The 25,336-nt window shown below is 33.3% G+C and overlaps 1 protein-coding gene across 1 annotated transcript in view; it reads left to right on the top strand.

Annotated features, from left to right (window-relative positions):
* The window catches only part of SEMA3C (semaphorin 3C), a 186,775-nt gene extending 185,903 nt beyond the window's left edge, over positions 1 to 872 (top strand). The window contains exon 18 of the mRNA XM_044677375.1: positions 453 to 872. Within this exon, the coding sequence (XP_044533310.1) occupies positions 453 to 872 (420 nt within the window). The remainder of the gene's footprint in view (positions 1 to 452) is intronic.
* Positions 873 to 25,336: the final 24,464 nt, after the last annotated feature.

Below are 25,336 nucleotides of genomic sequence, written 5' to 3'. Positions count from 1 at the left end.
ATAATAAATATTATCTATTTTCTATTGCTTTCATTCCTAATAAATGTTAGATTAAATTGAACTGAATTGATTTCAAATATAATGCCTCTGATTCTAATGCCAAAGAGAATCAATGAACTATATGATTTCTACCTTAAAAACAATTGATTTACCAAAAATATCTTTTAGTAATTTCTGCAGTAGTGGTTTTTGTAGATGTTCTATTTTATCCATACTTTCCTTTGTGGTCTATCTCATGGTAAAAGTAGAGAGCAGCTTCAAAATAACTGACATGTAATTTGCTAGTTGTCCTCAAAGAAAAATATAACAATCACAATTTTGCTTCTTTGGAATATGACCTTTTCCTAAATTGACATTATTCAACCAAGAAATGAAAAATTAACAAAATAAAGAGTTTGCTGAATTCACTGTATCTCAGTCATTGAGAATTTTTTTAATGTGTTGCTTTCTAGGTCAAACTTAACGAAAGAATCATTGCTACTGAACAAGGACTCTTAATCCGTTCTGTCCAAGATTCTGACCAAGGACTGTACCATTGCATTGCAACAGAAAACAGCTTCAAACAAACAATAGCCAAGATTAACTTCAAGGTCTTGGACTCAGAGATGGTAGCCTTTGTGACTGACAAGTGGTCACCCTGGACCTGGGCCAGCTCTGTCCGGGCATTGCAATTCCACCCAAAGGATTTTGTGGGAGCATTCAGCCATTCAGAAATGCAGATGATTAATCAGTATTGCAAAGACACCAGGCAGCAGAGTGCCTCTCCACAGGGAGATGAATCACAAAAGATGAGAGGGGACTATGGCAAATTAAAAGCACTCATCAATAGCCGAAAAAGTAGAAACAGGAGGAATCAGTTACCTGGATCATAAAATTTTCCCCTTTTGGTGCAGCTGATTTTTATTTCTTCATGCTCGCAGTATGTTGGTTCTTATTTGTCTTCTCGGAGCATACTTGGAGCAAAGAATGTGTTGGAATATCTGAGAAAAGCTTTTATCCTAACCTGAAAAATGCATTGTAAATGAACTTGAGCATGCATTTTCCATGTAAAATTCTGACTAGCACTAGACATGTCACAGTCCTCATGGTGCATATACATTTTTAACTTAACCCAGAGTCTAATTTATGTCTTTCTTTACCTCCCCACCCCAAATCAATGTTGCTACCTACAGAAATATAACCAGGATACCTTTCATTTCAGATCAGAGACACAATCTTGTGATTTTATTTCCCTACAGTATGAATATAAATTACTCATTGTTTCTGGTTTCATGTATGAAAACAAATACCAGGTTTGTTATTTTCATCTATACATAAAAGTCACTAAGCAGAGCGAAGAAACTGACAAATATGTTGGATAGTAGATTTTTTTGAGTTGATAAAAAGATACATTGAAAGTTGAATGAATAAATGAACAGTACATAAAGAAAATATGTATGTACTTTTAGTGAAACACTGATTATTTTTAAATGGTTCCAAAAATTGAATGTTAAGATTCCTCATGTGAATCTCTCATTCCCAATGGCAAACATGCTTTCACCAAAGTATAAAGGCATCTTCAACATCATTAAGATCTGTGATGGGAGTGTTCCAAGGGAATTGTAAAAAAGGCATACAGAACAGGACAGGAAGGTAAAAGTTATTTCCCCTTCTAAGAACCTGATTTTCTAGTTGCTCTTTTGTTTTTCCAAGGAAATGGACAGTTTCTTCAGAGAGGATTATGTTGCACGACTCCTTGGAAAATAATTCTTTGTAATTGGCCAGCATTGCTGTCAGTGACAAAGTTAATTTTTGAAGTAGATCTTTTCTAGAATGCCAAAGGATGCATTTTGAAGGGAAATGAGAAAAAAAGAAAATATTACTAACAAGCAATTTTGTGGGGAAATGAGCAAAATTGACTTCATCTTTGAAAGGAACTGTTTTTTAACACTTTCATGCATTTTAAAAATTCACTCTTTCTTCATGGTACTATTTATAGTTAATCTAATTATTCTAAATGTCTGAGCTGGTAAGTTAGTTCATTAGATACACTGGTTTTAGAAGTAGCTATTCAGTAGCTATACAATGTTGAAATAAATTCTTAAGCTTTCAGATTTATGTTAGAAGCACTTTTTTTTGAATAGTCTAATGCCTAAGGTTCCACCATAAAGAGTAATTAGGGAGAAAAGACTAAAATGAAATTTTCTCCTTTATTCACATTTATTGAAAGCTCTTGAGTTTTTTCCCTTTGTTTCTTTTTTCCTTTTTTCTTTCCATTTTTCTCAAATGGAAATAATGGCCTCACCATTGACCTCATCTAATGTTTAGGACACTAAGCCTATTAATATGAGTGGCAGTCAATAGAAAAAGAAGGTCCAATGGCTCTCCTATCTAAGCACTACCAAGTTACAACTGTTCAAAGATCAAAGTCATTTCTAAAGTGAATTTGATCATTGATCAGGATATAAGCATACACTTTATTATTTAAATAGCCTTAAATTATGATATGTTAATAGGGTGGTCTTAGCTGAGTCTGAAAAATAACAGGTACTCGTGGAAGACAGAATATTAGTAATTGCGATATAAAATGTGTTGTTTTTTTTAAGACTGAATTAAAACAAATTTTGTATTGTTCCAAAACAGTCTCCAGAGCTGCTCCAAATATAGATGTTTTGACTGTTAAAGAAGATTTAAGTATTGAACAATTATTTTCTCCTCTGCAAAAGTAACAGAAATGTGCTTCAGTGTCTATAGATAACAAAATCTTCCATGGAATTTCAAATTCTCTGTACAGAATTGAAAGTACAATTGCTTTATAATAAATGTTCAGAGTAACCTATATAATTTTGCTCACATCACATAGGACATAACCTGGTAGGCAATATGGATGTTTAGTTTTGTAATGTTATTTGTGCTATTTAATACCATCTATTTGGAACATTATTAAAGTGTATATAATTTTATTACTTTTTTAAGAAAATCTTATTAACTCTGCCAAATGTAAAGATTATGTATCCCCTTCCCCAAAGAATCTCTTTAATGTAAATTGTATGTTGGTGGCTCTCTTTATTTTTATGTGTAGTTTGTACAGTTTGCTGATGTAATGATATGTCCTTCACAATCATTGGTACTGTAGATAAAATGTGCTAGAAAAACATTTTTCAAAGTGCAAGTGTCTGTATAGTTTTTAGCATGATGAAACTGTTATTACAGTGAATGTTGACTATATCTTCAATAAGAAACAATTAAGTGTAGCCAGCACATTAATATTTAATTGAATAGCTAAAATATTATTTGCCTGGTTAAATAAAATGTGTTGAAATCCTAGAATTTCTCTTACTTGTTTTTCCCCCTATAGGAAGTAGTCCTATATGGTAGAAAGTAACTGGTTTTAGAATTACATTCTCTGCTTAATGGTTTTAACATCTTAACTGGTTCTATTAGATAGATGAACTTGAAAGGGGGAAGGACTTAGATCTAGCACCAGTGGCCTAGTTCATAACAAGTCAGCATTGAAGGCTAGAAAATTATGGCTTTAACTGGCTATGTAATGATGGACAAGATGCATAACTTCCCCGTGTTCTAGGAAGCTATCAAAGGCTGTAATTTCCAGGGAAGGTGTTTACTACATTGATAGAAGTTTTGTTTTTAATCTGAGAGTTCTTTATACTAATGAAATTTCAGGTCCTTATTCCTATCCCTATTGTGTCAGAAATGGCTAGCTAATAGGATTACTATTTCTAGGTCCATATGACATATCAGTCAATCTAGGCTCAAATTCTGTCATACATAATACTAGCCGATTGATCCATTGACTTCACAAGGCTATTGCGAGGTTAAAAAATCAGAAAATCTAAGTATTTTTCAAACCTTAACCACTATATAAATATGAGCTATCATCATAATTATTACTTACTAAGGCAAAGAGATATACAAATTGATTCCTCTCCCTTTAGCATTTGCACTTCTGTTCTCCAGCAATTCGGTGAGTGTGATAAGATAAAGAAGTTTTTCTTGAATGATAGGAAATTAAGTATGTTCAATTTTCTTGTGTTTTCTTTTATACTTCAGTTTGCTTATATTTAATGTTGACAGTTGTATGAAATTGAAAGAGATTATTTCTCAAAATTTATTACACAAAAGACCTACAATTATCATTCATGCTCTGACTTTACCAATAAAAATTACAACCCTTTTTATGCCTAATTAGATAACTTTCTTGTGACAAATTGTGACAAAAATTTAACCATGGATAATATAAAATAATTGGGATTCTACCTGCCAAGAGAAAAACCCAGGAACTGTATGATCACAACTACAAAAGACTTTTCACATAAATAAGATTTAAACAAGTGTGGGGGTGGGGGTGGGGGAACCAACTGATCATGTGTAGGCCAAGTCAATATAACAAAAATGAGACTTCTACCTAATTAATTTACCCATTTAGTACCATAGCAATCAAGATACTCAAAAATTATTTCAGAGCTAGAAAAAATAATAAAATTCATCTGCAACAATAAAAGGCCAAGAATATGAAAGGCATTAATAAGGGAGAAAGTAAAAAAGGAAGGTAGCTTGGGTCTACTGGATCTCAAATTTTATTATAAAGTAGCATTCTCATACTGGCTGAGATACAGCAAAGTGGATCAATGGAATAAATTTAGACACTTAGCACACAATAGTAAATGACTATAGTAACCTAGTATTTGACAACCCCATAGTGCAATCTTTTGGAAGTAGAACTCACTATCTGACAAAAACTGATAGAAAAACTGGGAAACAATATTACCAAATGGAGTAGGTAGAAGGGAAAAAATATGGATCACAAAATATCAGCAAACTCTTATTAAAAATGTATCTACATGTAAATTTTTTAAAATTATTATAAAATCACAAAACAAAAAACATTAACTGAAAATTTATGCTGATTTTGTTACCAGATTCATATTTTCACAGACTTTCTAGCTGATTGGGAACTCCCTCAGCATGAATGTTTCTATAAAACAATGAAGTATCAAAGCCTGACTTCATTGAGTAGAATTAGAAACACTGTAATTTGTAAGTTAATTTTTGAAAAGATGTTAGTAGCATATTCTAAAATCTAGTTTAAAGTAGAATCATTTTCATACTGCTTTATGCTCTTCAAATATTTAGGTGTTTTCAAAAATATTATCTCTAGTTTTACTGTGTCCTATTTCTTAAATCATACTAAATTCTGAATCTCCATCTATATTACATACACATATAAACGAGCTAAAGGATAAGAAACTGAGTTAATACCTTTTATTTCCAATTACTTTCCTTTCTATCTGGAATCTTTCAACACATAGATATTATAATTTTTGAAAGGAGAGGAATTTGACTGAAAATTGGCAGGTCCTTGAACTGTTGGACTCTATGAACTCATATTAGCACTTGATATCCAGGAAATACAATCAGGACTCAGAGAATGCAGAACAGGGCCAAAAAACATCTTAACATTCCTTCAGAAGTATGCAGACTCGCCCTAACACAAGATGTCAATTCAGAAGACTGGAATGAATTAAAACAAACAACTAAAGCAAACAAACAAATAAAATCCTCCCATGATAAGAAGAACATGATGCCAAAAATAACAGCACAATATGGACAAGATAGGGGAAGAGACTCAGAAAATACTTTTGATAAAAAAATCTATCTAATCCTTTTTGGAAAAATCCTTTTTGGATAGCTCAGTGGATTGAGAACCAGGCCTAGAGTTGGGAGGTCCTAAAGTGGCAAAGCAAAGATATCTGTTATAACCATTACTATTTAGGGAAGCAACCAAATTGCTAGCTACAGCAATGACAAAAATAAATTGAGAAGATAAGCAAATGGAAAGAAAAACAAGATTATTCTTTTAGCAGGTAATATGATGGTTTATATAGAGGATGATATAGAGTCAAATAAAACAATAATTAATAGCTTTACAAATGTCACAGGACCTAAAATAAATGCAAATAAGGCATCAGAATTTATGCATATTACAATAAAACCCAATAGGAAGAAATATTAAAATTCCATTTTAAGATAAGACAGAATTCATAGAAGTCTGGGGACAACCTATCTAGTCATAACTAGGATTTATATTAATATAATTAAACGGGGTAGAATCAAGATGGCAGCTGAATAGCAGCAAAAGCTGAAACCATTCTGCCCAATTATTTGACAGTCTGATCATCTAGGTGAAATGGATGAATATTTTAAAACATATAATTGCCTAGATTAACAAAAGAGGGAATAGAACACTTAAATAATATGATCTAAGAAATTGAGCAAGCCATCCATGAACTCCCCAAGAAAAAATTTACAGGGCCAGATAGATTCACAAGTGAATGTTATCAAACATTTAAAGAACAATACTATGCAAAATATTTGGCAAAATAATTAAAGAGGAGGTCCTACCAAATTCTTTTTATGACCCAGATATGGTGCTTATGACACAAACATAAGCCAGAAAGATCAAATACAGGGAAAGAAAATTACAGACCAATTTCCGTAAATGACATTGATGCTAAAATCTTTTTTAAATTAATTTTTATTTTAAATATTTTTCCATGTTTACATGATTCAATTTCCTTCCCTCACCTCTTTGCTTCCCCCTTCCAGAGCTGACAAGCAATTCCACTAGATTATATTAATGTTATCACTTGATACCTATTTCCATATTATTCATTTTTGCTATAAAGCAATCTTTAAAAGTCCAAACCCCAAATCACATACCCATATATACATTGTTAAGTGATGCATTACTATTTTTCTTTTGCATTTCTACTCCCATAGTTCTTTCTCTCAATTTGGCTATCATTTTTTCCCATAAGTCCTTAAGGAGTGTCCTGGCTTGTTGCACTGCTACTACATTGGATTGTTCCACAGTGTTTTACTTTCTGTGTACAAAGTTTTCCTGGTTCTGCTCACTTCACTCTGCATCAATTCATTGAAGTTCTCCCAGGACATATAGAAATTCTCTAGATAATCATTCCTTACAACACAGTAGTATTCCATCACCATCATATACCACAATTTGTTCAACCATTCCCCAATCAAGGGACAACCCTTTATTTTCCAATTTTTGCCACCAGAAAAGAGTATGGCTATGAATATTTTGTACAAGTATTTTTTCTTATTATCTCTTTGGCATACAAAGCTAGTAGTGGTGTTACTGGATCAAAGGGTATGCATTCTTTTAAAGTCCTTTCTGCATAATTCCAAATGGCCTTCCAGAATAGTTAGATTAATTCACAATGCCACCAGCAATGCATTAGTGTACTGATTTTGCCACAATCCCTCCAATATTTATTATTTCCCTTTACTGTCATTTTGGCCTATCTGCTAGGTGTGAGGTGGTACCTCAACATTGTTTGGATTTGCATTTCTCTTATCATGAGAGATTTAGAACAGTATTTCATATTTTTGTAGATATTTCTCCATTTCACCTAGATTGCCATATTTATTGTCATATAATTGGTTGAAATAGCTCTTAAGAATTGCCTTTATTTCCTCTTCATTAGAGGTAAGATCACCCTTTTCATTCATGCTACTGTTAATTTGGTTCTCTTCTTTCTTTTTCTCAATTAGATTAACCAATACTTTAGCTATTGTTGTTTTTGTTGTTTCTGTTGTTGTTGTTGTTGTTGTTTTTTCAAGATGCCAGCTCCTGGTCTTATTTATTAGTTCAATATTTCCTTTACTTTCAGTTTTATAAATTTCTCCTTTGATGTTTAGAATTTACAATTAAGCCTTTATCTGAGGGTTTTTAATTTGTGTTTTTTTTCTAATTTTTTTTAGTTGCATGCCCAATTCATTAATCTTCTCTTTCTCTTTTTTTGTTAATATGGGCACTAAGGGATATAAATTTTCCCCCTCAGTACTGCTTTTGCTCTTTCTCATAAATTTTGATATGTTGTTCCCCTCATTGTTATTCTCTTCAATGAAATCATTATTTTTTCCTATGATTTGTTTTTTAAACAACCAGTTTTGGAGAATAAGATTATTTAATTTCTAATTAATTTTTAATTTGCTTTTCTATGTACCTTAATTAATCATAATTTTTTATCATATTACAATCTAAAAATGTTGCATCTATTACTTCTGCTTTTCTGCATTTGTTTGCAATGTTTTTATGCCTTAGTATATGGTCAATCTTTGCAAATGTATCATGTGCTGCTGAAAAGAAGGTATAAACCTTTTTATCCTTATTTACTTTTCTCCATTAACTCTAATTACCATTAGAGTTATTAACTCTAATTATTCTAAGATTTCATACACATCAATTACATCTTATTTACTTTTTGTTTTGATTTATCTAGATGTATCTAGATCTAATAGAGGAAGGTTGATATCTCCCACTAGAGTAGTTTTACTATTTCCTCCTTAAACACCAATAGTTTCTCCTTTAAAAATTTGGATTCTATACCATTTGGCACATACATACTGAGTACTGATATTTCCTCATTATCTAAACTGACTTTTATCAGGATGTAATCACCTTCCTTATCTCTTTTAATCAGATTTATTTTTCCTTGGCTTTCTCAGATATCATGATCCCAACTCCTGCCTTCTTTTTTTCAATTGATGCCCAATAAATTGTGCTCCAGACTCTTACCTTTACCTTGTGTGTGTTTACCTGTCTTATGTCTGTTTCTTGTAAACAACATATGGTAGAATTTTTGCTTTTAATTCAATCTACTATCTGCTTCCATTTTATGATCAAGCTCATCCCACTCACATTCAGAATTGTGATTACCACCTATGTATTCCCCATTATTTTGATTTCCTCTTTTAATCCTGCCCTTTCTTCTTTCATCATTTCCTTCCACACCAGTATTTTACTTTTAATCAGTCCCTCTTTTCCCTACCCTTATTTTATTTTCCTTCCCACCCTCTCCCTTCTTATTCCCCTCCTATTTTGCTTTAGAATCTTTTGATTTCCCCATACAAACCAACTTTTCCCTCTCCACATCTCCCTTCCTCTTTCCTTTTCTACTTCTCTATAGGGTAAGATAGAATTCTATAGCCCAAAAAATCTGGATATTATTCCCTCTCAGAACTGATTCCACTAAGAGTAAAATGTAATTATTACCTGTCACCACTCTTTTCCTTCCCTTCTTAAAATAGTATTCCCCTTCTACCAATGTGCCTCTTTATGTGATATAATTTACCCTATTTTTTCTCTTCTTTCAAGTTTCTCTTAGTACAAGCATTTTCCTCTATTTTTTTAGATATCATCCTAAATAGCTTAATACCACTGCATTTTGCAGTGGCAAAAAATTAAAAATCAATGGTTTGTTTAATAAATGGGCAATAACTGAATAAATTCTGGTATATGATTGTGATTGAATATTATTATAACAAACAGGATGATTTCAAAAAATCTGAAAAGCTATAAACTCAATGCAAAATGAAGTAATCAGGAACAAAAGTACATTGAGATAAATATTTGGATGAATAATTATGAATGAGGTAGTTGTTCTCAACAATACAGAGATCCAAGACAATTCCAGATTCTCGTGATAAAAAATTCCATCTTCCCTCCAAGAAAAACTGATAGTGTCTGAATACTGACTGAAATATACTATTTCATTTCTTTTTTATCTATTCCACAAAATGACTAATATGGAAAACTATTTTACCTCACTATACATGTAAATCCCAATTACATTGTTTTGTTGTCTCAGGGAATGTGCAGGGGTAGGAAGGAGTAAGTGAGGGAAGGTGAAGAGGATGAATAAAAATGGGAACTCAAAACTTAAAAAAATTAGTGTTAAAAACTTTTCTTATATGTAAATGGGAAAAACATAATATTATTTCTAAAAAGGAACTACAAAACAATCCTGGAGTTTCATCTCATTTCCTCCAAACTGACAAAAAAATTATAAACGATAATAAAAATCAATGTTGGAGAGTTGATAGAAATTTAGGAACAACAACATATTGTTGTTAAAACTTCAAAATGAGGGGGCAGCTGGGTAGCTCAGTGGATTGAGAGCTAGGCCTAGAGATGGGAGGTCCTAGGTTCAAATCTGGCCTCAGACACTTCCCAGCTGTGTGATCCTGTGCAAGTCACTTGACCCCCATTGCCTACCATTACCACTCTTCTGCCTTGGAGCCAACACACAGTATTGACTCCAAGATGGAAGGTAAGGGTTAAAAAAAACCTTCAAAATAGTATAAAAATGTTGGAAGGCATCTTGGAATTACAAAAATAAAATGACTAAAATATTTATATCCTTTGAACCAGAGATTCCATTACTGGGCCTGAGCTTCAAAGAAATCATAAGAAAATCTTGAAAATCTTTTAGGAGGCAGAACAGAGATGGTTGGAGTAGAAGCATGAAAATCAGGAATCTCTGAGAAACTTCTTTAACCAAACTTAAAAATAATGCCTCAAATGAATAATAGAGTGACAGAATTAACAAGGGAATGGAGTGAAGCAACTCCCTTGCAGAAAACAATTTGAAAGCGAAGGAGAGAGGGGAATGTATAGCCAGCAGCAAAGCCACACTCCACAGTGCACCTTACTGGTTAAAATACGTATTAAAAGAATCCACTGATCACCTCCTGAAATAAATCCCTAAAGAACTCTAAAGAATATTTTAGCCAAATTCAAGAGATTCCAGACCAAGGAGAAAAATACTACAAGCAGCTTTAAAGAAACAATTCAAATATCATCAATGCCAGGATTATTCAGGATTTAGCATCATCCACATTAAATTCATAAACCTTGGAATGTGATAGTCCAGAAGGCAAAGGAATTAGGATTACAATCAAGAAACATTTGCCAAGAAAAAGTGAGTGTACTCTTTCAGGGGGAAAATGATTATTTAATAATGCTAACTAAATGAAAAGACCAGACCTAAACAGAAAAGTTGATATTCAAATACAAGACTTAAGAGAAGTATAAAAAATAAGCAAGAAAGAAAATTTAAGGAATGCAATAAATTCAAAGTGTTTGCATAGTTACATGGAAAGATGATGCCTGTAATTCTTAAAATTTCTAGAATTAGAATAGTTAGAAGCAATATACATAGGCAGAGGAAGCAGGAGCAGATTGATTAGAATTATATGATATGAGGGGGAAATCAAGGGATTAAAAAGAGCATTGCTCTGAAATAAAAGAGAGAGGTAAAATGGGGCTTATTATCTCACCTACAGAGGCTCAAACAACTATTATAGGGTAGGGGAGGATAAGAGTGGTGATGGACAACACTGAAACCTTAATTTCATCATAATTGGCTCAGAGAGGGAATATTGACCATACTCATTTGTATAAGGAATCCTATTTTACTTTGACAGAAGTAGCATGGGAATAAAACAAAGTTGGAGGCAGTAATAGAAGGGAGCAGAAAATGGTGGTGGGAGGTTAAAAGCAAAACACTTGTAAGGAGGGAAGGAGTGAAAGGAGAGGAAGAGCAGAAGAAAACAAGATGTAGGGGAATACACAGTTGGTAACCATAACTGTGAATGTGAACAGGATGATTTCACCTATAAAACAGAAGTAGAGAGCAGAATGGATTAAAAAGTAGAATACTAAGATAGATTGTTTATAAGAAACACATTTGAAGCAGGGAGACACACACAAAGTAAATGTAATCCAAAAAATCTGACCATCTAGGTGAAATGGATGAATATTAAAAAAATATGAATTGTCCAGATTAAGAAAAGAGGAAAGAGAAGACTTAAATAATTCTATGTCAGAAAAATAAATTGAACAAGACATCAAGAAAAGAATCCCTAGAATCAGATGCATTCACAAGTGAATTCTATCAAACATTTAAAGAACAATTTATCCCTATATTATATAAACTATTTGGGAAAATAGGCAAAGAAGGAATACTACCAAATTCTTTCTATGACACAATTATGGGATTGATACCTAAAAGCCAAGAAAAGGAAAAACAGAAAAATAAAATTATAGACTAACTACCTTAATGAATATTGATGCAAAAATCTTAAATAAAATAATAGCAAAAAGACTAAAGCAATGTATCACAAGGATCATTCACTATGATTAGGAAAGATTTATACTAGGAATGCAAGGCTGGTTTAAGATTAGAAAAACTATCAGCATTCCAAAGAGATAAAGAGGGGTTGGGGTGTAAGAAATAAAATTGGTATAAAAGGTTAGATTTTAAAATATAATGGTTTTAAAAGATTTATTAACAGCCATTAGAAAAATGAAGCCACTTTCCATATTAAGAGTTAGTTTAAAATACACAGGCCCTGTTGCCTCTTCCTCCCATTCTGGCTCCACTTCAGATCACCAAAGAGGAAGTACCAAAACAATCTTTCACTATTTATCCTTCTAAATACATGATTACACTTCATGCCCACGTGATTATGCAAGAGAGGAAGCCACTTGGCTCTTGGGAAATGTAGTTTGAAAGACCCCTAAATGTCTACAGGAAGTTTAGATCTGGGACCTCCAAATTAGTTCAAGGACCCTCAAATTTCCAATATCACAGGGGAAAGGTGTACTTATGCAAAAAATTTTATAGCAGCCCTTTTTATGGTTGCACAGAATTAATAATTGACGGCATCTCAATTAGGGAATGGCTGAGCAAATTGTGGTATATGAAGGTGATGGAATACGATTGTGCTATAAGAAAGGGTGAATGGAATGATTTCAGAAAGTTGGAAAGACCTACATGAACTCATGCACAGTGAAATAAGCAGAACTAGAAGAATATCATTCACAGTAATAGCAACTGTGGGATGACCAACAGTTAAAAGACTGCTGCTTTCAGCAATACAGTTAGCCAGGATAATTTTGAATGACTTATGAGAAAGCATGCTATCCACCTCAAGAGAAAGAACTGTTGGAGTCTGAATGCAGATAGAGGCATATATTTTTCAATTTACTTTATTTGGATTTGGATTTTGAGGTTTTGATTTTATGTGTAAATTCTCTTATAATAATGAACATGGAAATAGATTTGCATGATAATACATGTATAACTCAGATAAAATTGCTTACCATCCTTGGAAAGGGTGAGGAAAGGGATTAAGGGAGACAATTTTGATCTTAAAACTTCAGAAAACTTATGTGGAAAATTGCTATTACATGTAATTGGTAAAATAAAATATTTTAAAAAAAGAAAATTTTAAACACTGAAATATTTATACCAATACTTTTTTGTTACAACAAAGAAAGGGATATAAAATCAATGCCCATTAATTGGGGAATGGCTAAACAAAATGTGATACATGTATATGATATAATTTTTCTCTGACACAGGAAATCATGTTTATATGCAAAACCAGAAACTCCATGTTGTTTACAATTAGTTTAAAAATTATTATGTTTTTTTACATGTTTTGGTGGTGGTTACCAAATATATAATAAAATGAATTGAATGATTAAACAAAATTAACCTCCATTACTAAAAAAGAAATCATATATATGATCAATACAGAAAATTATGAAGAGATCTCTATGAACTGATGCTGAGTCAAATAGCAGAGCCAAGAAAACAATATACAGAATAACTACAACAATGTAAAAGAAAAGAATGACATACTAACAATTCAAAAGTAAATGTAACCAAATTTAAATATCAAAAAAATTAAAAGGAAGTGATTTAAGAATGCATCTCCAAACTATCCTTTTGAGGATGTGGGACATACACAGATGTTATACACTGCACAAGTTTTTAGACTTTTTCAATATGCTGATGAATTGTACTGATTTTTCTTTTCCTCTTTAAAAAAGTATTTTTTGTCAAATGAGATGATTTTATTTTAGGGGGTAGTTAAATTTCAAAATGATTTATTGATACTTTTAATAAATGACAAATATTACCTCTTAGTTTGTGGTCAGTTGTCATTTTTGTTAATGAAGCAGTAAAACAGAATATTGAACATAAAATATTAAAATGTCCACAGATATTTGCATAATTTCTGTGTATGTAGTTGTATTCTGGAAATGAATATTACATGTTAAACTAACTACTTATAACTAGAAGAATCGTTGAGCCCACCACCAAGTTGAATTAAATGACAAATGAATTAAAAGTGAACCACAGTATTTGCTTGGAAATATGATGCAAATATATATACATATATATATATACAAATACTATGCATGCAAATGATTCTATGTATTATATATACATACATGCAAAATACTAAGGTTATTTAAGAAACAAAAAGTATAATTTAAAAAAGAAATCAAAGCAATTCCAATGTCTTTAAGATACTTTTGATATTACTAGAGATCCATGACCTAACTGGTTGTGGGTATGACCTCCAACATGCCAAAACTTGTCCATGAACATTTATCCTGTATCTCTCCTCTTCATTGTTTTCCTATAAATTTACTATAAGGAGCTCCCCCAGCATGCTAAGCACCTTCTTTAATCCTTTTTCTCTGTCTCTCCTTCCTTTTCCTCTTTCCCTCTCCCTCACAATTTTATAATGTTTACATGTTATCTCATTTAATCTTTATAACTCTTAAGATTGATGCTATCATTATGCACACTTACAGAGAGGAGAACTGAGGCTGGAAGTTTAAGTGATTTTCTTAGACAGATAGTAAGATAGTAAGGCAAGATACTCTTTTACAAGACAATGGCAGACCTACCTGAACTGATGCAGAGTGAACTAAGCAGAACCAGGAAAACACTGTACACAGTAATAGCAATATTGTGGGATGATCTAATGTGAAAACCTAGCTACTATAAGCAATACAATGATTTAGAACAATTCTAAGGGACTTATGAAAAAGAATGCTATTCATCTCCAGAGAAAGAACTGTTGGAGTAGGAATGCAGGTGAAACCATGTGATTTTTCACTTATTTATTTGCTATATGTTTTGGGATTTGGTTTTGTAAGATTATTCACTCATAAAATTAATAATCTGGAAATATGATTTGCATTACTATATATGTATACCCAGATTGAATTGTTTGTCAGCACCCAGGTTGGAGAGAGGAAAAAGAAGAGACAATTTGGATGAAATAACTTTGGAAATTTTATGTGGAAATTTGTTACTACATGTAATGTATAAATAAATATTTTTTAAAAGAGATTATGGCAACTTTCAATGTGTAACATATAAAAACATTTTCTTTCACAAGCATTAGAGGTCTATATATGTTCAAGCCCACCTCATAAAAAACAGAATTTTTAAATAAGACATTGAGGTCATCATTTTTCATTCCAGAGATAGTGACAATTTCTTACAAGAGATGAAGGATAAAAGATTGACAGGGAAAGTGTTCCATTGGTTCTCTCATGGTACAGAGGAAGTGAGGATGATTTCAAGTACACTGGATGGATCTCCCTATAGTCTCTTCAATCCACCAAATGTAGTTCAAACAGGGCAGAGAATCAAAGGATCTCAGAGATAAAGGGGATATCTAATGACTGTAGATAAAAAAGAATTTGCTTTATAAAAGGCATAACATATTCGTCCACTCTTTTCTTGAAGAGGTATATTAAGGAAAAATAAATTTCCTCTTAAGACAGCCTATCCTACGTTAGAATAGTCCAGTTACTGGGGAGTTTTTCCCTTACATCAAGTCAAATTTTATCAAATGTAACCACCCAACTGCTGTTCCTACTTCTGCCTTCTGTGGACAAGTAGATTTCTACCTGTATCAGTCTTTCCTCAATTCTAATCATCCCTGGCTTCTTATTTGGATCTTTTGTGTTCTGTTTTTATCAATTTGAATAATATTTTAAGAGTTGTCCATTTATTTGTTTTTGTTTTTATTCAATATAAGTGGATTCAATATGTTTAAAAACGTTTAATTATTTCCTCTTCATTCATTATTTTCCCCAATTTTCATTTTAGTATTTTGATATTCTATTCTCTCAAAAATAGAACTGATGGTTCAAAACACAATTGACATGAAGAAAAACTGATTGGGGGGAAGTTTATGTGAACCCTGTCCTTATTGGGGATTGGATTGGGGTACCATATACCTCATCTTATAGGGAAGCCTCACCCCCAACTCCTATGGGGTGGCACAATCATCCAGATCACCCAGTTTGGGGGTGAAACCTCCTTAAAATCTCCCAGTGTATATTTGGCCCCAGGGGAGAGCTGGGAGAGACTCACCACACAGACTCTTCCTCTATCTCCCTTCTATCAAACATTGGATACAGGCTCTCATTATTGTTACAATTTTATTCTCATGGTGTTGAAAGAACAAAATAAAGATCTTTGACTAGTTGGATAGCACCTTGGTGGGTGGTTTATGATCTACATAACTGGAAAGAATTAATGAACAGATGAGATTATATAATCATTTGTGAATTTGGAAAGTTATTTCTACTCTTGCTTTTCTTGATTAACTTTTCAATCACCATGGGGAATCTCTTCAAAAAGTACTCCACTAGACATCTGCCTACCTTTAGTGAAAAAATACATCTCTTTGATATATGTGTTGCTGGTAAGAAAGTTCACTACATTGGAATGAAGTGAGATAATATATTTAAAGTGCTTTGCAGATTTAAAAATAGTAAATGAATAGTACATGTTGTTACTTCTATTATTATCATTAAACAGATTTGTGATAAATCCTATACTTAACAACAACCTCCTATTAATTCCTATTTTTCCTTTATGACGTCTTCTCTTCCACACACATCATTTTGGATTATTTTGGAATTCTCATTTCCTTAATTAATATTATTCTTTTGCTGAGTTGATTTTTCTGAGGTTGGTTTTGATTTTTAACTGTTATTTGACACATTTATGACCTCTTTCAGGTGATGGGTGATGTTTTATGAACTACACATCTTAAGCTAAGATCCTCATTCCTTGACAATCAAAAACCATTGCTTCAACAATCCAGCATGTATTTTTTCCCCAAGAACACATTTCAAATACATGAACTATAGTTTGAAGAATGTTCCTTTTTTCTTTTGAAAATCTATAGAAGTGGGCATCATTGCTTCTCCCTTCATTTTACCTTGGATATATCTACTATTTCAGTATTACCAATAATTCTATATCTGGGTTTTAAAGACACTTTTAATACATTAAAGAAACCTCTCTTGTATTTTTTATTTCATTTAAGCATAAAGAATTTTACTAGGGACATTTATGATAAAAAAAAGAGACAAACTGACCATCAATCAAGATCAAGAGACACAGAAGCCTACATATTCAATTATTTGCATACAATATCAAAAGGGTTAGAGGAAGATGGTCAGTATTTTGTATAAATACCTTATGGAAGATTTCTAGCTGAATTTAAACAAGAGTGACCCAGTGTAAGAAGATATAAATGAATTTTAAACTTTTCTATTGGAGAAAGTATCCCTATTGATGAGATCTAGGTTTTAATAGAAGATAGCAAATGAACAACCAACATCCACATAAGCAGCCTCTACAATGTGAACATTATATCTATATTGTTTATATCTAGTTATAAGAATGCACATTTATTGTAGTTTTGCTTCACATACCTTTTGTTTTTCTTAGTTTTAACCTGGTTTATCTTTTGGCCAGATAGGCTATTTTTATTTGGTACAATTCTTGGCAAAATCTGATTCATTCTAGCTGGCTTCTGAGTATGACCACTATCAACCTTGAAAAACACAGAACCACCAAAGTAGTTATAAAGAACAAGTCTTTAATCAGGACAAGGAAGACAGAGTTCTCAGGACCACTACACAAAGTCATAAACATACATCACATAATGATAAGCTCTGGGACTTTGGGAGCATATACCTCAAAAGGATATTTTTCCAATGAACTAAAGAACTTGGGGTCTTATTATTCCTTTTGGGGAATAAAGGACAAGAAGAACAATTGATTGCCTTACAAATTGAGACAAGGCCAGAAGGAGCCCAAATGGACTACCTGGGAGAGGCCTAGATTCAATGGGAAAAAGTTCTAACCCAAAAAGGGTACTTAAAATTTGATTATATCTACTAATTCTTTCTAAGCTGAGAACATTGGGTGCTTTAAGGCTTATTGTTCAGTATAAAGACAAGGGTAACTCTGGACCTTTCCAGAAGGCAAATTCCCAAAGGACAAAGGCAAATTTGGGGGTTCCATAAAACAATGTCATCACCATATAACCCTTCCATAATAAACTATTTTGCATGTTTGCTCTCCTTGAGTTTATGCCTTCAAACCATTATTATATCTTGCAAAATCCTATGGCCTATGTGAGAGTATGCTTAACTTTCATATACTTTCCTACAATAATGGCATATTACCTACAGGTTCTATACTCACTTAAGTCAGATCCAGAATATCCCTTTGAAAGAAAGAACTCCATTTTGTGCAGCAGCAAATGCTAGCACAATTTCATTCTTCTCATTTTCCTATTCCCAAATTCCTCTGAACTTCAAAACCAGTGCCTCATGCCCAGGACTTTTATCTATCCAAGAATACTTGGTAGGCAGTTTGGAAATGTACAAATAAATTGACTAAATGTCCATTTTCAAATGTGAATTCTACTGCAAGACAAAATAGGTTCAATGACAAATATCTGTATATATGTATACACACAGACATCTACGTATATGTGGTATGTACTTTTACATACCTATGATAAATATCAAGAATTAGGAAAAAGTAGATATCCATTAATTAGGAAATGGCTAAATACATTTTGATACTTGAATGTAATGGAATATTAATGCACTGTAAAAATTATTAACATAAAATAACCTGAGAAAACATGAAGTTTTCCAAAGTGAAGTAAGCAGAACAATGAAAATAACATACATAATACCTAACATCATATTCATGAAAGAACAATAGAAAAATGATTCAAATGGAATGTGGTGATATCATAATGAGTAAGCTATATGCAAAGGAGAGAGAAGAAAAAAAACCAGTTCCTTCATCCTTCTTTTCAAAAGATAGCAAAATTATTTTAGAAACTACTAAGAATTTTTCCAAGAAAAACAATTAACTTAGTGGAATCTCAAAAAAATAATTTAAGAATTTAGACTTCTCAGAAAAAAATAACACAAAACTCTTACATACCACAGTTTAGAAAATCATAAAAAAATTTATTGGTAGTTATGGAGGAACAAAGTGAAAAATGATAAACTACAAATGGTATCACCAAAAATATACTCATGGTTTAACTTGGGTTCTGAACCAAAGAGAGATCATTTCTGACAGCCATGAAGATATAAGTAACATAATGGGGAATTTAATTCACAATTTCTTAGGACTATTAACCAACAATGAGAATAGAAACAAAAGAAAACCCTGAAATAAGATATATTAAGAAAGTAAGATAAAATCAGCTTATATTTATGGATCTTATCCTTTAAAGTTGCTTACAATCTGTGGAGTGGGATTGGCATTCAATTGCTATCCTAAATGAATTAGTTTTCATGATTCATGTTTTTGAACCCTTATTTCTCCTGAACCTTTCCCCTAGCCAAGACCAAAGTTTAACACATTAATGTTGAATAAGACATTTACTTAAAGCAGAATGAAAGATGATCAACAAATCATTGAACCAGCTCGTTATTTACATCATCCATTGCCCATGATATCACTTCACAACCCTCTAGGAATCAAAGTTAACAAATATATCAATTTCTAATATTGGCTTATGAACAAAGCATTATAATTTGGGAGCCAGCAAGAAGGGTACATCAGCCATTGTTCTCTTTCCTTCTGTAAATAATTTTCGTCTAAAAATCTAATTAAGGGACAGAGAAAGGAGTAAAGGGGTGCAACATACTCAGAAAAATGAAGAAGTCTCAAATTTTGAAAGGCAATGAATCTTGGCATGGCGGTACTGGCACCATCTAAGTCACATGTGGCTAAAAGACAATGCCTCTTGTCACTCTCCTCTCCTGAGAACAAGATCATCAAATGCCATTTATACTTGGTATCTAAGCACATTCCAAGTTAGAAACTGCTGAGTAGAAATGTTTTATACTGCCACTCTGGCTTAAACTAGGCTTAGTTGCCCATATTATTTTTCTTTTCTTTCAAACTTAGCTCCTAACTCTCACTTCTTGCCTGTCGCTTCCTCAGGAAAGTTTGTGCCAATTTTTCTTTAGTATCTCCACATGTTGTATAGCTCATTCCTCAAAACACCTCAGGAGGTCTCTTGTATTGTTTACGTCATAGTATTATGTTGTGTTATGCTATGTTATGGATGTTATATATGATGATTTAGATGCCTCAGCACAGAGAAAAAGTAAAGGAAAAGAGGTAGTGGCTTACAAAACCAGATGGGAAAAAAAACACCTTAATGAGTTGTATGACAGAATCAGAAGATAGTAGCAGTGATCATGTTAAAATTTCTATTTCTTCATGAGAAAAGTCATCTAACATGTTCCCCTCTCCAAAGGTCAAAGTCATGCAAGAGGCTCACTAGCAAAAATAGTGTTATAATGGGCAAAGTGCACAAGGCAAAAAGAAAAACCATCAAATTATCTCAACTTTAACAGAAGCTCTAGTATAATTGCTTGCATCTGGACTTCTTGTGAAACAATCTCATTTCTTGCTAAACCATATAACAGTGGGACTTATTATTGAGATAAGGCTGTTTGCAGAGTAGGAGGAGGGTACATTAATGGATTTGGTATCTCTTTAAGAAAGTCTACGAGATTTTAAAGCAATTGGGTTTTTTTAGCTAAGACATAAGTAAAGTTGGGCAGCACATCTTTTCTTTAGCAAATGTATTTTCAATCATTGTATTTAAATTTCCTCTAACCCTGCATTTAAGTATCAGATGCCTCCTCAACTCCACTGTGAAGAAAAACTAGAAATGGTTTAGCTGGCTGAAAGAGCAGTGTTGTCAAAGGTCACCATTAAGCCTGATGAAAGAGTGAGTACTCATTAACGCTGTCTGTCAGCACCACTACTGGGAAGCAATTTAGGTCTCTACCATGACCCCATCAGTACTGATTGGCTGCCATGTAACCTTGGACAGTTTCAAACTATTCGGTATAGTTCATAGAATGCATTGTAGGTGGAATCCAGTATGACAGATGGTGGTGAGGTCAAAGATGAGGAACTTGTCTGTCAGTACTGTTAAAGATGAAATCTCAACAACATTTTTTTTTGCTGGTCCAGGAGCGATGGTCTGCTTATATCTCAACAGGAATTATCCAAGTTTAATTCGGAAGAAATATTATTTTTCAGTAATTTTCACATTCATGAGGCAGATGAAAATAGGAGAGAGGCATAGCTGTTAGAATTAATCAACAGCCTACACATTTCAGTACTCTGAACTTTTTTCCATAAACTATTCAGATTTGACATCTGGAAAGTAATTCCAGTTAAGTCTATGTATTGACCAAAAAATGGAATTGTAAGCATTTTTAGCCATCTCAAAACGAAAGTAAATAAACCCACCCACTAAGCTGATTGCTTTATATTCATTTGGACTTTCAACTTTCCATTCTATCACTTTGTATTAACCAGTCCTCTCTGCTTTATGCTTTCAATATGCTTTTGTATATATCCTGTCCCAGGTGAGTGATAAAGAAGTAATTCTCCTTGAAAGGGTGCTGGTCAGCCTGAGAACTTCTCAACCTTCTAAACTTGTTTGTATGTATGTAAGATAAAAACATTAAAATACCAAATAATGTGGATCTCCAAACAACCATAACATATTCTGGCAAAAAGATAATCTGATTTTGTTTCGTAATTCATAATGAGAGAAGGAATCTTAAATGTAGTTTAATTCATTTGATTCATCTGCAGTCTAATAATTATTCATGTCTGCCATGAAAGCAAGGATTAGTCCAAGGGTAGAAGGCAGAAAAATGTGGAGAAGCTGATAGGATCAGGCAATGAACCTAAAAGAAGGTAAACACAATTTTCAGTAATCCATTCAGTCAATTTGCTTTGTTCCCTTATCCTTTGCTTTGCACCTCTGTCTATTGTTGTAAAGGAAGGTTTCTAGGAATACCTTGCAATGAAAATTAAAAAGCTGGCGGATGGACTTGTAGAATTTAAAGTTTCCTTAGGAACCAGCTAGGCTAACTCTTTTGTGTTTTATAAATTGGAAACCTGAGGTACTCAGGAGTGAAGAAACTTGCCCGAGGCCTTGCAGATACCAAGTAGTAGAAATGGAATTTTGAAATCAGAATTCTGATTTCAAATGTGGTATAGAGATTCCATCTTTTGGCTCTGGGCATTTTCTCTGACTGTCCCCCAAGTCTCTAAGCTACCCCTCTTCCCCATCTATTGATTTTCCTTGCTTCCTTAAAGCCTCAACTAAGATCCCATCTTTTAATGAAAACTGTCTGTACTCCTTCTTAATTATAGTGTCTTTCTGCCTCTATTAATTATTTCCTATTTATGCTGCATGTAATTTACTTTGTATATATTAGTTTACACATTTTCTCCCTCATTAAATTGTAAGCTCTTTGGAAGCAGAGACTGGCTACTTGTTTCTCTACTTCCTATCATAATGCCTGACACATAGTAAGTGCTTAATAAATAATGATTAATTCGTATTCTTTTCATTGTTTAAGATGTCTCCTCACCTCATGCCAGCTCCCTATAAAGAATACAGAATTCAAGATGTTAAGATAATACAATTATATTGAATTGATATAAATAGAAGGGTCAGAGTCAGACTTGAAGACTAATCATTAATTATTCCCTCTCAACTTGAAAGAGTGTTCCTAATTTTTTTTTAATTTAATGGTGTCATTTAACATTTTTATGCATGACTTTAATATATGAGTAGATTATAAGATTACATAATGCTGGAAGAAAATGTAACATCCTGGGCAACAGATACACTATATAAAAAAGTCTTGACAGGTTAGATCAGGGACTGGCAAATTACGACCCATAGAACAAATCTCTTCTGTCACCTATTTCTGTATAGAATGATTTTTCTATTTTTAGATATAAAAACTTTAAATTAAAAAAATCTTTATTTAAAAATATAAAAGCATACAAAAACAGGTAATGTGATAGATTTGGTCCACTGGCTAAAGACTGTGTTAGATATCTGGACTGAACTTAATAAAATGTTACACTATAGGGATAAAAGTCAAGCCTTACAACATGGCCTCAAAAAGTAGGACATAATGAAGAAGAAAGTAGTCAAAAATATTGGACTACAGATTTAATATGAATTAGCAATGTAATGTTGTATTCAGAAAATTTTAATGTGATCCTGGGTTTCATGTGGTAGTGTTTCCAAAAAATGAAGTGAAAATCCCTCTTTACTTTGGTCTCATCAGAGAATATCTGGAATAGAGGGTTAAATTCAGATTGCTTGATTTTAGGAAGATCATTAATGATGGGAGAGTATTCCAATGTGGATTACCAGAAAGGTTGATTGGTTGGTTGTTATCCTTCATACCCAGAAGAGGAACAAAATGGTATCACTGAATGATGATGACTTTTGATTTTGCATCGAGTTGCACAAGTCTTCAGGCTCACTCTCTCTTTCAGAGTCATTGAAGTCCTCAGCAAGCCAATTGGAAATGTCTAGAAGTCCTAAGAGTCTAGTGGGGGCCTCAGAGGTTATTCTAGAAGTTAAGAAGACCATACCCGAGGACTATAGGAACATTGCTGATTTTGTTGAAAGCAGCTAGCTATGATCTGACCTCGTTCAGAACTCAGAACCACAAACTACCTGGGATTGCTGAACTGGTCCAAGTCCATTACAGATGGTTTCTATTGTTTCTTTGGACGCTCTCTGTTGCTATCCCTGCACAGTGCTATTCTGGCCAAATGTACTGACTCCCTAGTCATAACTATACAAATCAGTCTACATGTTATCTCTTATCCTCGTACCTAATAAAACCTCCTTCGCACCTCCAACAGTGCCTTTTCCAAACAATGTCCCCCCACTTCTCTCTGCCCTGCTCTTCTATAAGAACTCCCAAATTTCTGAATGCATATTCTGTAAACTTATATTATTTCATTTTCTTGTTTTTAAAACTCTTACCTTCTGTATTAGAATCAATGAGAGAAGAGTGGCAAGGGCAAGGCAACTGGGGTTAAGTGACATGCCCAGGGTCCCACAGCTTGATAGTAGGTAAACTAAGATTTGAATCCAGGTCTCCTGACTTTCAGATCTGATGCTCTATCCACCATGCTCCCCTTCTGCCCTTGCATTGTTTTCTTTACTCTGTGATTCAGGAATCATTAAAAACAGGACTGTCTTCACAGGAACTGATAATTATAAACTTTTCTGGCAGAATATAGTATTTATAGCCAAATGACAATGGAAGATATAATGTTGAAACTGTGACTCTTTGTTTGGTATTCTGCTTACCACCTTGTTCTCTTGGTTCAAGTGTCTTCCAGGCACCTATCTCTCAATCTTAATCTAAAAGGGAAATCACTGGAAGGACAAATGAGTCCCCTTCTGCTCAATTATCACTTAAATTGTCCTGTATGCCACTGGATCCATGACAGTAAAAAATCATCCTTAAAATAGCTTTTAGGATAATGCATTATTCACATTGAAATGAGCTCCTCACCTAAATAAAAAAACAACAACCACTCAGGCTGAGCACCTTTTAGAGAAATTGCCTTTGCCACACTCATTATGCACATATTTACACCATCCATTTTAGTGTGGAAATGTCTGTGCCCACAGGGACTGCATTAAGTAATTAGGAAAAAGACCACAAAGTGTTATTTTCTGTAACTGAATCTGAAGGTCCAATCAATGAGTAGGCAAAAGTGCCCAGGGCAACTATATTTCACCTCAACTGCACAGGCTTCTTGCCTTGGAAAGTCACTAGACAGACCTGATGTTCCAGGCAAAAAACTGATTGAATATTATAAGGAAAAGAATGGATTTTTATCACCATCTTTCACTGGGATGGTTCAAGTTTCCCAATGGAGGCCCAAAACCTATAGTATTTTCTTATTTTTTCCCTCCCTTACAAATAGAGAAAAATTGGTGCTTCGGTGTTAATGCAGCTGTAAACACAATTTATTTTATTTAAGTTGATACAGTTCCCCTGGCCAAAGGACTATGCAGCTGGTGTTTGCTAAATTGTCATTTGTGAGGTTAAAAGTTTGTCCTACATATCCAAAGTATGGTCATTTCTCAGGAATCAGATGACCGCACTAGGACTAAATAATATATGCAGCCTTCAATTTATCTTGGCTTAGCTTGCTTCCAGATGCTAAAAGCTGGTGTATTTTGCATTTGGCTAAACTTTGACTCACACTGGTTTTCAGCTAACACAGAAGAGTTATAGAGGGATCCCTCCCAACACACACCAAGGTGAAGTATGATTTAAGACTCTAGTGGAGGCCAGTGAAAGTTATATGGAGATCTGCTCTTCTGGGAAGGCAGCTACCAACTGATAAAGCCAGGAAGTTCTCCAAGTCATCCCAGCAGAACAGACTGAACACTTTAGGGGAACATTTCCCAGATGGCCTTTTCTGCCCCAGCTTTCTTATTA

This window comes from Gracilinanus agilis, chromosome 5 (assembly GCF_016433145.1).
Source record: "Gracilinanus agilis isolate LMUSP501 chromosome 5, AgileGrace, whole genome shotgun sequence".
In the NCBI taxonomy this organism is placed as follows: domain Eukaryota; kingdom Metazoa; phylum Chordata; class Mammalia; order Didelphimorphia; family Didelphidae; genus Gracilinanus; species Gracilinanus agilis.
Note: the sequence above shows the minus strand (reverse complement) of the source record. Positions and strands in the feature narration are given on the sequence as shown.